The sequence below is a fragment of the Bos taurus genome, chromosome 2 (assembly GCF_002263795.3).
Source record: "Bos taurus isolate L1 Dominette 01449 registration number 42190680 breed Hereford chromosome 2, ARS-UCD2.0, whole genome shotgun sequence".
NCBI classification, from domain to species: domain Eukaryota; kingdom Metazoa; phylum Chordata; class Mammalia; order Artiodactyla; family Bovidae; genus Bos; species Bos taurus.
This window is the reverse complement of record NC_037329.1, coordinates 91541609-91554186: the sequence shown is the minus strand read 5'-3', so window position 1 is coordinate 91554186 and position 12578 is coordinate 91541609. Positions and strand designations below refer to the sequence as shown.

General features: G+C 39.3%; 1 protein-coding gene across 20 annotated transcripts in view; it reads right to left on the bottom strand.

The window, feature by feature from the left end:
* ABI2 (abl interactor 2) overlaps positions 1 to 9203 on the bottom strand; it is a 101705-nt gene extending 92502 nt beyond the window's left edge. For 19 of the 20 annotated variants that reach the window (XM_010802184.4, XM_059875819.1, XM_010802185.4 and 16 more), the window contains exon 1: positions 8866 to 9203. In XM_010802184.4, coding sequence (XP_010800486.1) covers positions 8866 to 8982 — 117 coding nt within the window. In that variant the 5' untranslated portion in view covers positions 8983 to 9203. 20 annotated transcript variants of the gene reach the window in all.
* Positions 9204 to 12578: the final 3375 nt, after the last annotated feature.

The window sequence follows — 12578 nt, the reverse complement described above, 5'->3', positions numbered from 1 at the left end:
ACATCACCTCACTAATCAAACTTCCTTTAAGTGCAGATTTTTACAAAACCCATTGTACAATCAAACAACGTCATTTACTTTATTAAGACTGAAAATATAATGAGCATCTCAAAAGATGCAGGAAAAAAGCATACAACATAATATGAAATCAATCCTGATTTTAAAAGATATTCTGAGCAAACTAAGAATAAGAGAACTTCCTGCACCTGATGAAGGACATGCACGAAAACTTAGAGCTAGTAACATAGTTAACGGTGAAAGACTGGCCACTTTCTCTCCAAGACTGAGAACAAGTGAAGGATATGAGCTCTCACCACGCCTATTCAAGATCATATTGGAGGTCCCAGCCAGTGCCATAAGGCAAGAAAGATAAATAAAACAAAGACTGGAAAGGAAGAAATAAAACTAGCTTCATTTGCTGGTGACATGATTACCTACATTTAAAAAATTCTAAAGAATCTTCAAAAAAAAAAAAAAGCTACTATGTTTAACATGTAAATTTAGCAAGGTCACAGAATAAAAGGGCAATATACAAGTCAGTCCTATTTCTATACACTAGTAATGAACAACTGCAAACCAAGATTTTATAAAACATAACTATTTATTACAGTATAAATATCATTAAATAATTAGGGATATGGAAGATAATGTGCAAAATCAGTATTGTAATCCCTAAAATGACTAGCTAAATCAAAGAATACTTAAATAGACATACCAAGTCCACAGATCGGAGGACTCAGTACTGTCAAAAGTACAAATTGCCCCAAAATATCTACAGATTCAGTGCAATTCCATTAAAATCCCAGCAGGTTTGCAGAAATTAACAAGCTGTTTCTAAAACATATACTGAGAAACCAAAGAACCTAGAAAAACAAAAACAAATCTGATAAAGAACAAACTATAAGATTCATACCACCTGATTTCAAGACTTACTACAAAGCTACAATATGATACAGACAAAGTATATATACTGATATGTGTGTGTTAAAGGAACAAAATGGAGTTTAAAATATACCCGGACACATATGGTCTACTGATTTCAACAAGATGCCAAGGGAATAGAATGGAGAAAAGAATCTTTTCCTCAAATGGTTCCTAAGCAATTAGATAACAATTTACAAAAACCAAACCTCGACATACTTCACTTCCGCAGATAAATTAATTTTAAGTAGATTATATACTTAACTGTAAGATGAGAAACTACAAAATGTCTAGAAAAAAACAGGAGAAATCTTTGTGATTTTAGATTAGGCAAAAGTATTAACCAAAAAAGAAGCTGATACATCAGCTTCAAATATATAAAACTTATGCTCTGTTAAAGACACTTAAAATGCAAAGACAAGACACATACTAGGAGAAATTATTTGCAAAATACATATCTAGTAAGTGTACATAGAATACATTAAAAAATTCTCAAAACAATTAAAAAAATTTTTAAACAGATGAAAGATCTGGACACACATCTCACCAAAGATGATATAAAGATGGTAAATAACCACAGGAAAAAATGCTTGACATCATTAGTCATTGAGAAAATGCAAAATGAAACAAATGTGACAACGCTAACACGTATCACAATAGCTAAAATTTTAAAACCTGACAAAACCAAGTACTGACAAGGAAGAAGAGCGACTGATACTTTGCTGGCAAGAATGCAAAATAGTACCATCATTTTGGAAAAGAGTTCGGCACTTTAACTAAAGTTAAACATCTGTTTGCCACATAACCCTATAAAAGCAGTATTATAAATATCTGCTGTCAAGCAAAGGCAAGGGAAGACTTGACCTGCTCCAGCCCTGACAAGCTCTTATCAGATTCAGAAAGCTGTGTACTTACATTAAGAGTAAAGAATAAGTAGCAAAAGTTGAGGTCCTTGTGCAGAGCCACACCAAAACACAAGGGGCCATATGATTACAACATGGATGCCTAACCCTGTGGTGAGGGAGGAATCAATGCCATAGTACAGCATGAAGTTTCATAGCCACGGCTGTGCCCTAAAAGGATGCAACAGAAAGCTCATCTCATCAAAACCAGGAGTTGAGGAGAAACTGTATCATGTGGGAGACACGGAATGAGAGAAAGAAGCCTACCAGGAGCTCCGCCCAAGCTTCACAAGTACATGGGTGCTCTGCCAAGAGTCAGATCACCTGCACTTCAAGCCTTCCATTGTGACCCACGTGGATACATGCTAGGCCATCAGGCGGCCATCATGGGGCCAATTCCTTAAATTCACCCAAGTGAGATAAAGACATACGTCCCACCAAAAACCATTTGCAAATGTTTATCACTATCATCATCACTGGCTAAAACTAGAAAAAAATTTATATCATCGTGGTTATATAAGTTTGTCAAAATTGACAGCATTTTTACCTAAAACAGGTGAATTGTATTCAATGTGTATTACACTTCAATAAACCAAAATCAAATTGAAAAATATGTATTGTAAATGATTCAAGATCAAGCTGCTTTGTAGTGCAAAATTTCTACATTTAAGTATGTTATTTGTATATGAATAAAAAGTAAAACTCTATTCCCTACAAGGTAATGACAGCATAGTAATGCCAGGAGAATATAAATGCTGCTTAGAGTACCTAATAGGGAAAAACTTGCAAGTTTAGAGGTAATTTACATCCAATCTATAAAATTATTCAGTGCAATCTCTAGTATATTGCAGTATGTATTTCTGACATTCAGTGACTGTTAATTAGTGTCTCCAATATCCTATGGCTAATGAAAGGATATTAAACAAACTTTTAAGATATAAATCTATCCTCTGGAAGCTTTATACCTGGACAAGGAACACAAAATAAATGAAAAATTCAAAGTAGGTGTCATTCCATTTGCTACTTCATTAAGCGAGTCTATTAACAATTCTCATAAATATTCCATCAAAAGCTATTAAAGGGGTTTCCCTAGTGGCTCAGCTGGTAAAGAATCCGCCTGCAATGCGGGAGACCTGGGTTAAATCCCTGGGTTGGAAAAATCCCCTGCAGAAGGGAACGGGTACCCACTCCAGTATTCTGGCCTGGAGAATTCCATGGACTGAATAGTCCATGGGGTCGCAAAGAGTCAGACATGACTGAGCGACTTTCACTTTATAAGCTATTAAAAGTCTGCAAATAATCTAAATATAATTCTCAATCTACTTCTCTTTATCCACAAAATATTACATTTATACACATCGCCACTGCATGTTATTAAAATTCTTTACATTTTAAAACATAAGTAACAATCCAAAGGATCTCACCATCAAAAATATCTCCTGTATATATTCTACACATAAGTAAGTCTATTTGGTTATAAGCTATTCTGTGGGAGAGGGCTTCTCAGATGGCTCAGTGGTAGAACTCGCCACCTGCTGATGCAAGAGACACGAGTAATCCCTGGGTTGGGAAGATCCCCTGAAGAAGGAAATGGCAACCCATTCCAGCATTCTTGACTGGGAAATCCCATGAGCAGAGGAGCGTGGTAGGCTACAGCTCATGGGTTGCAAAAGTGTCGGACACAACTTAGCAACTCAACAACAGATTCTTTGGAAGACGAAAGACGACCCTGAATGAAGCAAATCTATCACACACTATACATTACGCACCTCAATCTAGGGAAATTCGATCTCCCTAATTCAGCCTGATGTTCACCTACATGGGTCACCCCTCTCTGTGGAGGTGAAAAACAAAAGTCAAGGAAAGGATGTAAACACCAGTCCTCAAATTTCTACTGTCTCCTCTTTCATTCTAGGCACTTTTACGATTTCTCTATTTGTGAAAACAAACAGAAGTTAAACACATAAATACAAACCTCCTTTCTGTATACTCTATGATCATTCATAAAAGACAAAGTCATGACTAGCACCATTAAAAGTTTCTTTTTAAAGCAAGGTATAACACACCCTAATATTTACTGCAACACTGTTTACAGTAGCCAAGACATGGAAGCAACCTAAATGTCTACTGACGGAGGGATGGATAAAGAAGATGTGGTAAATACATACAATGCAGTATTACTCAGCCATTAAAAAAGAATGAAATAACGCCACTTGCAGCAACATGGATGGACCCAGAGGTCATCATACTGAGTGAAGTCAGTCAGACAGAGAAGGGGAAATATCGGATGACATCCCTGGTATGTGGAATCTAAAAAGAAACTATACAAACGAACCCAAAAAACAGAAACTCAGACTTAAGAAAACAAACTTTGGTTGGTGACAGAAGATTAGGGGAAAAGCATAGTTAGAGTTTGGGATGGACATGTACATGCTGCTATATTTAAAAAGGATAACCAACAAGGACCTACTGTATAGCCCATGAAACTCGGCTCAATGTTATGTGGCAACCTGGATGGGAGGAGAGTTTAGGGGAGAATGGATGCATGGATGACTGAGTCCCTTCACTGTTCACCTGAAACTATCACAACACTGCTATACCCCAATATAAAATAAAAAGTTAAAAAATATATCAAGGTATAGGCTGCAGTCCATGGGGTCTCAAAGAGTCACGACTCAGTGACTTCACTTTCAGTTTTCACTTTCATGCATTGGAGAAGAAAATGGCAACCCACTCCAGTGTTCTTGCCTGGAGAATCCCAGGAATGGGGGAGCCTGGTGGGCTGCCGTCTATGGGGTCGCACAGGGTCGGACACGACAGAAGCGACTTAGCAGCAGCAACAGCATAAAGGTAATAAAGAACACGAACCTAATATTTTAAAAATATGATACACATGTGTATAAAAAGATTTAAAATTATAAACCCCAGCTATATATTCAAAATGATTAGGCAATTTTACGTTTCTTCCTTCTTAAAAGACATTACTTTGCCAACAAAAGTCCATCTAGTCAAAGCTATGGTTTTTCCAGTAGTCTTCTATGGATGTAAGAGTTGGACTATAAAGAAAGTTGAGCGCCGAAGAATTGATGCTTTTGAACTATAGTGTTGGAGAAGACTCTTGAGAGTCCCTTGGACTGCAAGGAGATCCAACCAGTCCATCCTAAAGGAAATCAGTCCTGAATATTCATTAGAAAGACTGATGCTAAAGCTGAAACTCCAATACTTTGGCCACCTAATGCGAAGAACTCATTGGAAAAGACCCTGGTGATGGGAAACATTGAAGGAGGGAGGAGAAAGGGACAACAGATGAGATGGTTGGATGGCATCCAATTCAATGAACATGAGTCTGAGTGAACTCCAGGAGTTGGTGGTGGACAGGGAGGCCTGGCGTGCTGCAGTCCATGGGGTCGCAAAGAGCTGGACACAACTGAGAAACTGAACTGAATAAGTTTTCAACAATGAGCATGGTTTTCATTAAGAATTTTAAATATTTGTATCATTTCAGTAACTACTTTTTAATGAAACTGACTAGTAAGCTATGATTCTATTATCCCCTTATAAACCTTCCCTGCAATTTTTAATGAATTCTGAGTATCCTTGTTGACAGAGGAAAACGAATGACATCTTTCCTGTTATTCAAAACAAAGAAATATTTCAGATAAAACATAAAGTAAATTCTCAGTTTCTATTCTTCTGAGCAAAGCTATTTTATTGGATGACTTTGCTTAATCCAAAAAGGACAATGGGATTTACAATGTATCTATGTGAATTATGGCTCACAAAAAGCAGTAACTTTTTTTATCTAGCAAAAGGAAAAATATAAAAATGAACAAGTTGGTTTTCCAGACTTACCTTAGCAGAGTAAAAATGTAATCTTATTTCATCTATAAAAACATTAAAGCAATCCATATTATTATAATGTTCTTCATTTATAAACATGTAGATCCAAGTTAATCAAAACATTTAAAAAGTTTCTGAACACTTACTAGATTAGGAATCAATGTTTATAAATGAAGAAAAAAAACACAAGTGTTATATATCTCCAAAAAATTAAACAGTAACTAAAGTCCTTTTTTACAGGAAAGAAACAGTCAATCAGGAAAAGAGGAAATTGTAGTTAAGAACTTTTCTTTATCACGTTTTAGAAAAATATTTTGACAATCACTTTTTACTAGAGGTTGAAATAAAACAAAATCATCTAATTTTTTTTATACTAAAGATGATGTTTAAATTTATAATGTAAACTAGGCTGGTAACCTTGAAAACTACCACTTAAACCCTTCGGTAGATTTTGTGTGTGTTAATACAGGCACTATTTGATCACTCTTAATGCCAAAAGATAACATTTCTAAAGGACATTTTCATATGATAGGAACAACTTAAACAGTATGCCTTTTCAGAAGGACAATACCATTTTTCTTCCTTTCCTCAATTTTTACACTAAATGTAATCCACATTTAGAATATTCTTATCTTATTTTTATATTCCCATGCATAAAACTAGGCATTTAAGGACACTGAGCAAAGAACCTTATCATGTTACCTACAGATAAATGTCTTTTTCCTGCTTTACAGGCAAAAACTGTCCTTGCACAAAATAAAATGAGTGTCAGGTGAGTTAACTTGAGCTAGTGGTTAGGACATGCTGCTATAATAAGCCTAAACTGACCATCGGATCACTACTTGACTTGCATCCATTGCAGGGTCACAGAGGCTGCATCAGAACCCCTGCTGGTCAGTTCAATGGTTACAAGAAGAGCCAGCCAAATGTGCAGCTGAGTCAGCACAAATCCACTATCACCATGTTCTATTTATCAACTTTACTACAAACAAATCACGTAGGAGTTTTCTGTCGCGAGAACGCCAATAATATAACCACTGCATCCTAATACCGTCTGTTTTAGGTTCTAAATGGAAGAAACAAGGCATTTAAAAATCCAAATCCATTTCTATTAATCAGCACTTACATTCTGAATTTTAAAACACCATCGCATTAAATTCTGAGTCCCACTGCTAAGACAAATGATGGCAGCAACATTCTTCTCTTTTGAACCGGAAGAAATGTAGTGATGACAATTGTTGATCCCTTTACTCTCTCAGCTTTATCAATTCAGGTACTTTTACCTTTTATGTAACTACTGCAACCTAAAAGGAACTATATCTTCAAATTACAATAAAAATTATCTTCCAAACAAAGAGAACTTAAAAAAAAAAAATTAGTAGTGATAATTGCAACCCAATCACTGTTCCACTCTGTTTCTCTTCTGAGACCTGTAACTCTTTCCCATATGTTGCACAAGGGATTGTAATGATTACTTCAATCCTTTTATTTGCCTCTCCTCGAGACTGAATTTCCAGAGTGAGGATAGCGTAGTTTCCACCAGTCCTTCTTCCCACCTGCAACCCATTAAGAATATAAATTGACACTCAAAATGGTATTCATCTGCTACAGATCAGCCATCCCACTAACTATACTACGAAATTCTGTAGACACTAGGTACGTATCAACTCTTAACAGTGCCAGGCCATTTTAGACTTTCAAATATATTTAGTGAAAACTGAGCATCTCAACCTTTTACTCTCTCCTACCACACTCAGTATCAGCAAAGCACCCCATGAATATGGACAAGTGTACTGTCTGTATGTACCTTTGACCCAAGACACACTCTATCTTTTCCTACTGGCCATACTTTCAACTGCCTCTTTGGAGGGAAAAGCCTTGGATTATGTCTGATTCATTCTCCAGTACAAATATTCCATACAAGAAAATACAGTGCTCAGGATATGTCTAATCAAGTAATATCTTACAATACTATCCTTGATTAACCATGTGATCCTTACAAAATTCATGAACCTATATAAATTTTAACACCCATTTTTTTCTTTGGTTCACACCAAGACTTGAGAATGCTTCCCAATATAGCTGATGTTAGGAAAGATGCCTGGAGAGATGGAGGTGGGAGAAGGAAAAAAGGCCACAGTGAAGGAACAATTTAACATATTGCTTCCATTTCCACCTATATCCCAAGAGAATTTAAATAGGAAGGGAAAAGATGGAGGTAGAACCTATGATTCAGAATAAGCTATAAAGAAAACAAAAGATGCCGACTTTGCAAACTGTGCATCTTAAGCTATCCTTTAAATAATTTTTTAAAAAGAATTGTTTTTAATCCACATAATCTTGCTTCTTCCAGAAGCAGCTCAATTTCGTCTCACCCAATATCCCCCGCCTTCATATACATACAGTGCTACCACTGAGTCCCGATGCCAAACCAACCATACATGAAAATTCAAACCGTGAGAATTATTTCCCATTTCTCTCTCAAAGATAATCACAAAAATTTTCCCTGCAGGCAAATTAGCTATTTCTAACGGGCTTGGAGGTGGGTAGCGGGAGGGAATAGACCATTATCATGCAGCTTCTCATTCTCCATAGAGAAGAAAACTGGCATTAACTTCCAACAAGGGGGACAGCTGCTTATACTGTAGCCTCAGTTAGAACCCAAAAACAAGCCCAAAAAAACCACGCTGATCTTTTGATGCATTCAAATGAATAGAAAGCTCAGGCATTTTACTTTGCAGCAATACAGCGCCTCAAAAATCCTCCAGAGATTGGGGGGGTGAGAGCGACCCATTAAACCCCAAACCCTTGCCATATGGGGGAGTAGGATTCTGTCAAATAGAAAATGCCACTCTCCGCCTCCTCCGCCATCGCGAAAATTGACGGGCACCGATTGCGGAGGCGGCCGAGGGAAGAAGAGGAGGCGGGGACACACACACACCCCCCGCACCGAGAACTGATTCATGGCTTTTGAAAAATGCTTGAAAGCTACAATTTCCTCCAACCGGAGAATTCTCACCCATTCTCCCGCTCCCACCCTGCTTCTACCCCTGCACGGGGACTCAGCTGCACTGTGTCCCTGCTGCGGCCTCGGCCCCGTGTACCCTACGCCCCCAGGCGCGCGGCCCCCGGGCCGGGGGTCCCCCACGCGCTGCTCAGCAGCCAGAGGCCCAACACGCCCAGGCCGGGAGATGCGTCGCACCTGGATGTAGTTGTTCTCGCAGTAATCGGCCACCCGTTCCAGATTCGTGTAACTGTCGAAGAGGGCCCGGCGGCCCCCCGGGATTTCCTCCTCCAGCAGCATCTGCAGCTCCGCCATCTTCACATCCTCCTCCTCATACAGACCGCAGAGGCAGCGGCGGCAGTAGCGCCAGGGAAACCCAAGACTAGGAGAGGAGGAGCCGAGGCGACGGCGGCGGCAACCCGGGAGGAGCGAGAAACACCCCCCGCGCGCGCGCGACAGGGGAGGGGGCAGCGGGAACGGGGGCGGGGCGCGAGCCGATGGACTCGGAGGACGGTCACCGCGGCGACGGCCGGCCCGGCGCGCGCACGCGCGCTCCTCTCCCTCCACCCCCGGGAGCCCGAAAAAGGTTCCCACCCTTGGTCGCGCCGCCCGCCCCTCCCCCACATCCGGCGTCTCCTAGCGACCGCGGGAGTGGGGGCCGGGATGCGCACGGGAGTCGAGCGCACAGTTAACCCTTCGACCCCCGCAGGATGCGTGGCTGGGGCAGAGCACCCCGCGGCCTTTTTTAGTCCTGCGTGAACGCCCACCCGGCTCTGCGGTCTTCCCGCCTGCTTCTTCAGGGACTCTCCTCGGCGTTATCCTCAACCTGGGGCCCAACCCTATGGTAGTGGGCCTGAGGGATAATATTAGCCCCACTGAACTCCCATGTAGCTTCAAGTGCGTGCGCCCCACTTTTTTCTCTTCATCTTTGACCGTATTCATCCTCTTTGGATAAATAAATTTCAGTTTCCTAATCCCAAATTTCCTGCCCTCCAGCTTCTTTGCACCTGTTTGCCGATTAACACTGTTTCCCCTGCCAGGTTAGGGGTTCTTTTTTCTCCTTTGCCCATCCTCTGGCCTTCAGCTTTTCCCACTTGCTCTGTGCTACTCTTCTTCAGTGACAACCTTTTTTTTTTATCATTTCTCTGAGTCTATCAACTTTTTTCCTCACCTGTTAAGGATTTAAAGTTTCAAAAACGATTTTTCTAGTACTTTACTTCCTCACAGGGCTATTACATGGATAAAATAAAAGTATGTGAAAGCACCTTGGATAACATTAAATGCCACAAAAATTCAAGCTAGATCATTTTGGTCTTGCAGTTACTATCCTGTATTGTATTTTTTCCCCCTAAATCTGACTACTCCACACGTGTAATTTTTAAAAACTGCAATTTCTGACAACTGCTGATATATTCTAAAGTCCATGACCTTTATTTGTACCATGGAAAGTCAAGGCTGACTGCCTTTGCAGTTTAGAGCAAGATCTATTATTTCAAGTCTTGCATTTGTGATCTCTTGGCCTGCCTAGTGATTCCCACCCCCTTTTTTTTCCTCCCCTGATAATGAGGAAACTGCTGTCTCAAATCACTTTAATGCTTTCCCATTGTTTTATTGGCTTTTTGATGTACACATTAGCAAATTGTTTTGAGTTTTTTCTGTGAAACCCAAGTTAAAGGATACTGAAAATGTTCCAGTCTGACTGGTTTTATTCTTAACCACTTAAAGATGTCTTCTGTATTAGTGGTTCTCAAACTTAAGTGTGAGGCGCTTTTTAAAATGAGAGCTCTAGGGTCACACTCTAGAGATATTCCTTAGCCTTAGTGATGGAATGGAGTAGTTACTTAGATGGCACATAAACTTGCTTCAGGGATTAACATTATTAGATCAAGCAAACTCTTCTTTTAGACTTAATTTCAATGAATCAAAGTCTACTATTGAGCTGTAAGAGGTCCACCAGGCTAAGTTAAATGCTAAACACCCTCCCCCCATTACTTGTTTCCACCTGGCATTCTTTCAAGTACTGCTTAGTAATTAGCCCAATAAACAGTTCTCCCCAGAGGGCTGACTCATCATCCTAGGAATCACTGAAAGATTCTAGTATGTACTTTCTCAAATTAATTTGTGACAGCTTCTTCAGATTTTAGCTTCCTTAACTGAAAAATCAAAGGGTTAAACTCAGGTCCGTTCTCAAACTCCTTGGATTCCAATCACCTGCAGGGCTCGTTGAAACACAGAAGTGCTAGGCTGCACCCCTAGAGTGTCTGAATCAGTTGGCCTGCCCCCATTTATGGTTCTAACAAGTTCCCAGGTGATGCCAATGAAACTGCCCTTCTGGCTATGAAGGCCTAACTGGGACTCTCTACGGAGAGAAGGCCTTTTAATATTCAGCAAAATCTAAGGATCAAAGAACATAGATACACACTTCTGTTGCCACCAAGGTCATTTCAGTAAAAAAGACAACTACAAAAATCTATAAAAACTACATGCATCACGTGTGCATATATAATTGGTGGGATTGTAGGGTGTTTGTTCCTGCTCCTCTTAGTTTTTCTAAAATGAGCATGGATTATTTTTCTAAGAGAACAGTAAGGCTATTATCTCCCCAAATCAGAAAGAACACTTTTATTAACACAGCCCAAGACAACATTTTTAAGTAATTTTATCACCAATTTGATTCAAAGTAAGCATTTAAAATTTTGTAGATTTTTTAATATATTAGCCCAGTCATGCTGAGTGCAGTTGATTTTTTAAAAATCAAACTGCAGGTCTTGATATTTATTTCCAATTAATTGTGCCTTGACTTTTCACCAAATTTAAGTCCTCACTACCATCTATTGAAATAATCTTGATTCACATCATCTACAGATTTAATAAGCAAGACTTTGGGGTGCATTATTGCCTTTAATAAGAATGCTGAATAAATCAAGGCCAAGAAGAGGGCCCAATGGCTTGGCTCTATAAGACTCAGTTGGTCAGAGCCACAATCAATATACCTTGAATTGGGCCAGTTGTGATTGTACCTTAAAGGACTCACATTTATCAAATATTTCATCATGATCCCATAACTGGTGAAAAAGTGTCAAATTCTTCTGCTGAAATAAAGATACTATGGAATTCTCTGGATGTATATCACTCCTAAATGAGAAAATTAAGGTAAAGCACAATAATATATTGCCTTAAAGTATGGGTTCTAAATAAACAAATTTGCTTACCTGAGAAGTTTACAATTGCTTCTCTTACATCTAGAAGACATGTCCATTCACTTCCGACGTTCCCCTCAGATTCTTCCTGCACAGCACTGATATAATTCATCATAAACAATGCTTTCATCAGTATATCTTTTTTTCTCCAGATTATCAGTTTCTCTTCCTAGGTGGCTCAATAAAGAATCTGCCTGCCGATGCAGTAGACATAGGAGACACAGATTCGATCCCTGCGTCGGGAAGATCCCCTGGAGAAGGAAACCGGAACCCACTCCAGGGTTCTTGCCTGGGAAATCCCATGGACAGAGAAGCCTGGATGGCTAGTCTATGGGATCACAAAGAGTCGGGCATGACTTAGCAACTAAATAACAAACAGAAACTTTTAAATGACATCAACCTACCAGCTTTAAAATCCATAGCACTGAGTATTAATTAGTACTTAATATTATTGTATTTTCTCATACATTTTAAAGATTAGAGAACAAATAACATTTATGGCACCTAAAGAATAATACCATCTGTTTCATTTACACACAACGGAGCTTCCTGGTTTTACCTTAAATGTTTGGAAACTATTAAATAAGAATGCCATCCTTCTTCATGAAGATTTATTGTTGTTGAGTGACTTAAGTCATGTCTGACTCTTTTGTGACCCCATGGACTGTAACCCGCTAGGCTCCTCTGTCCATGGGACTACCCAGGCAAAAA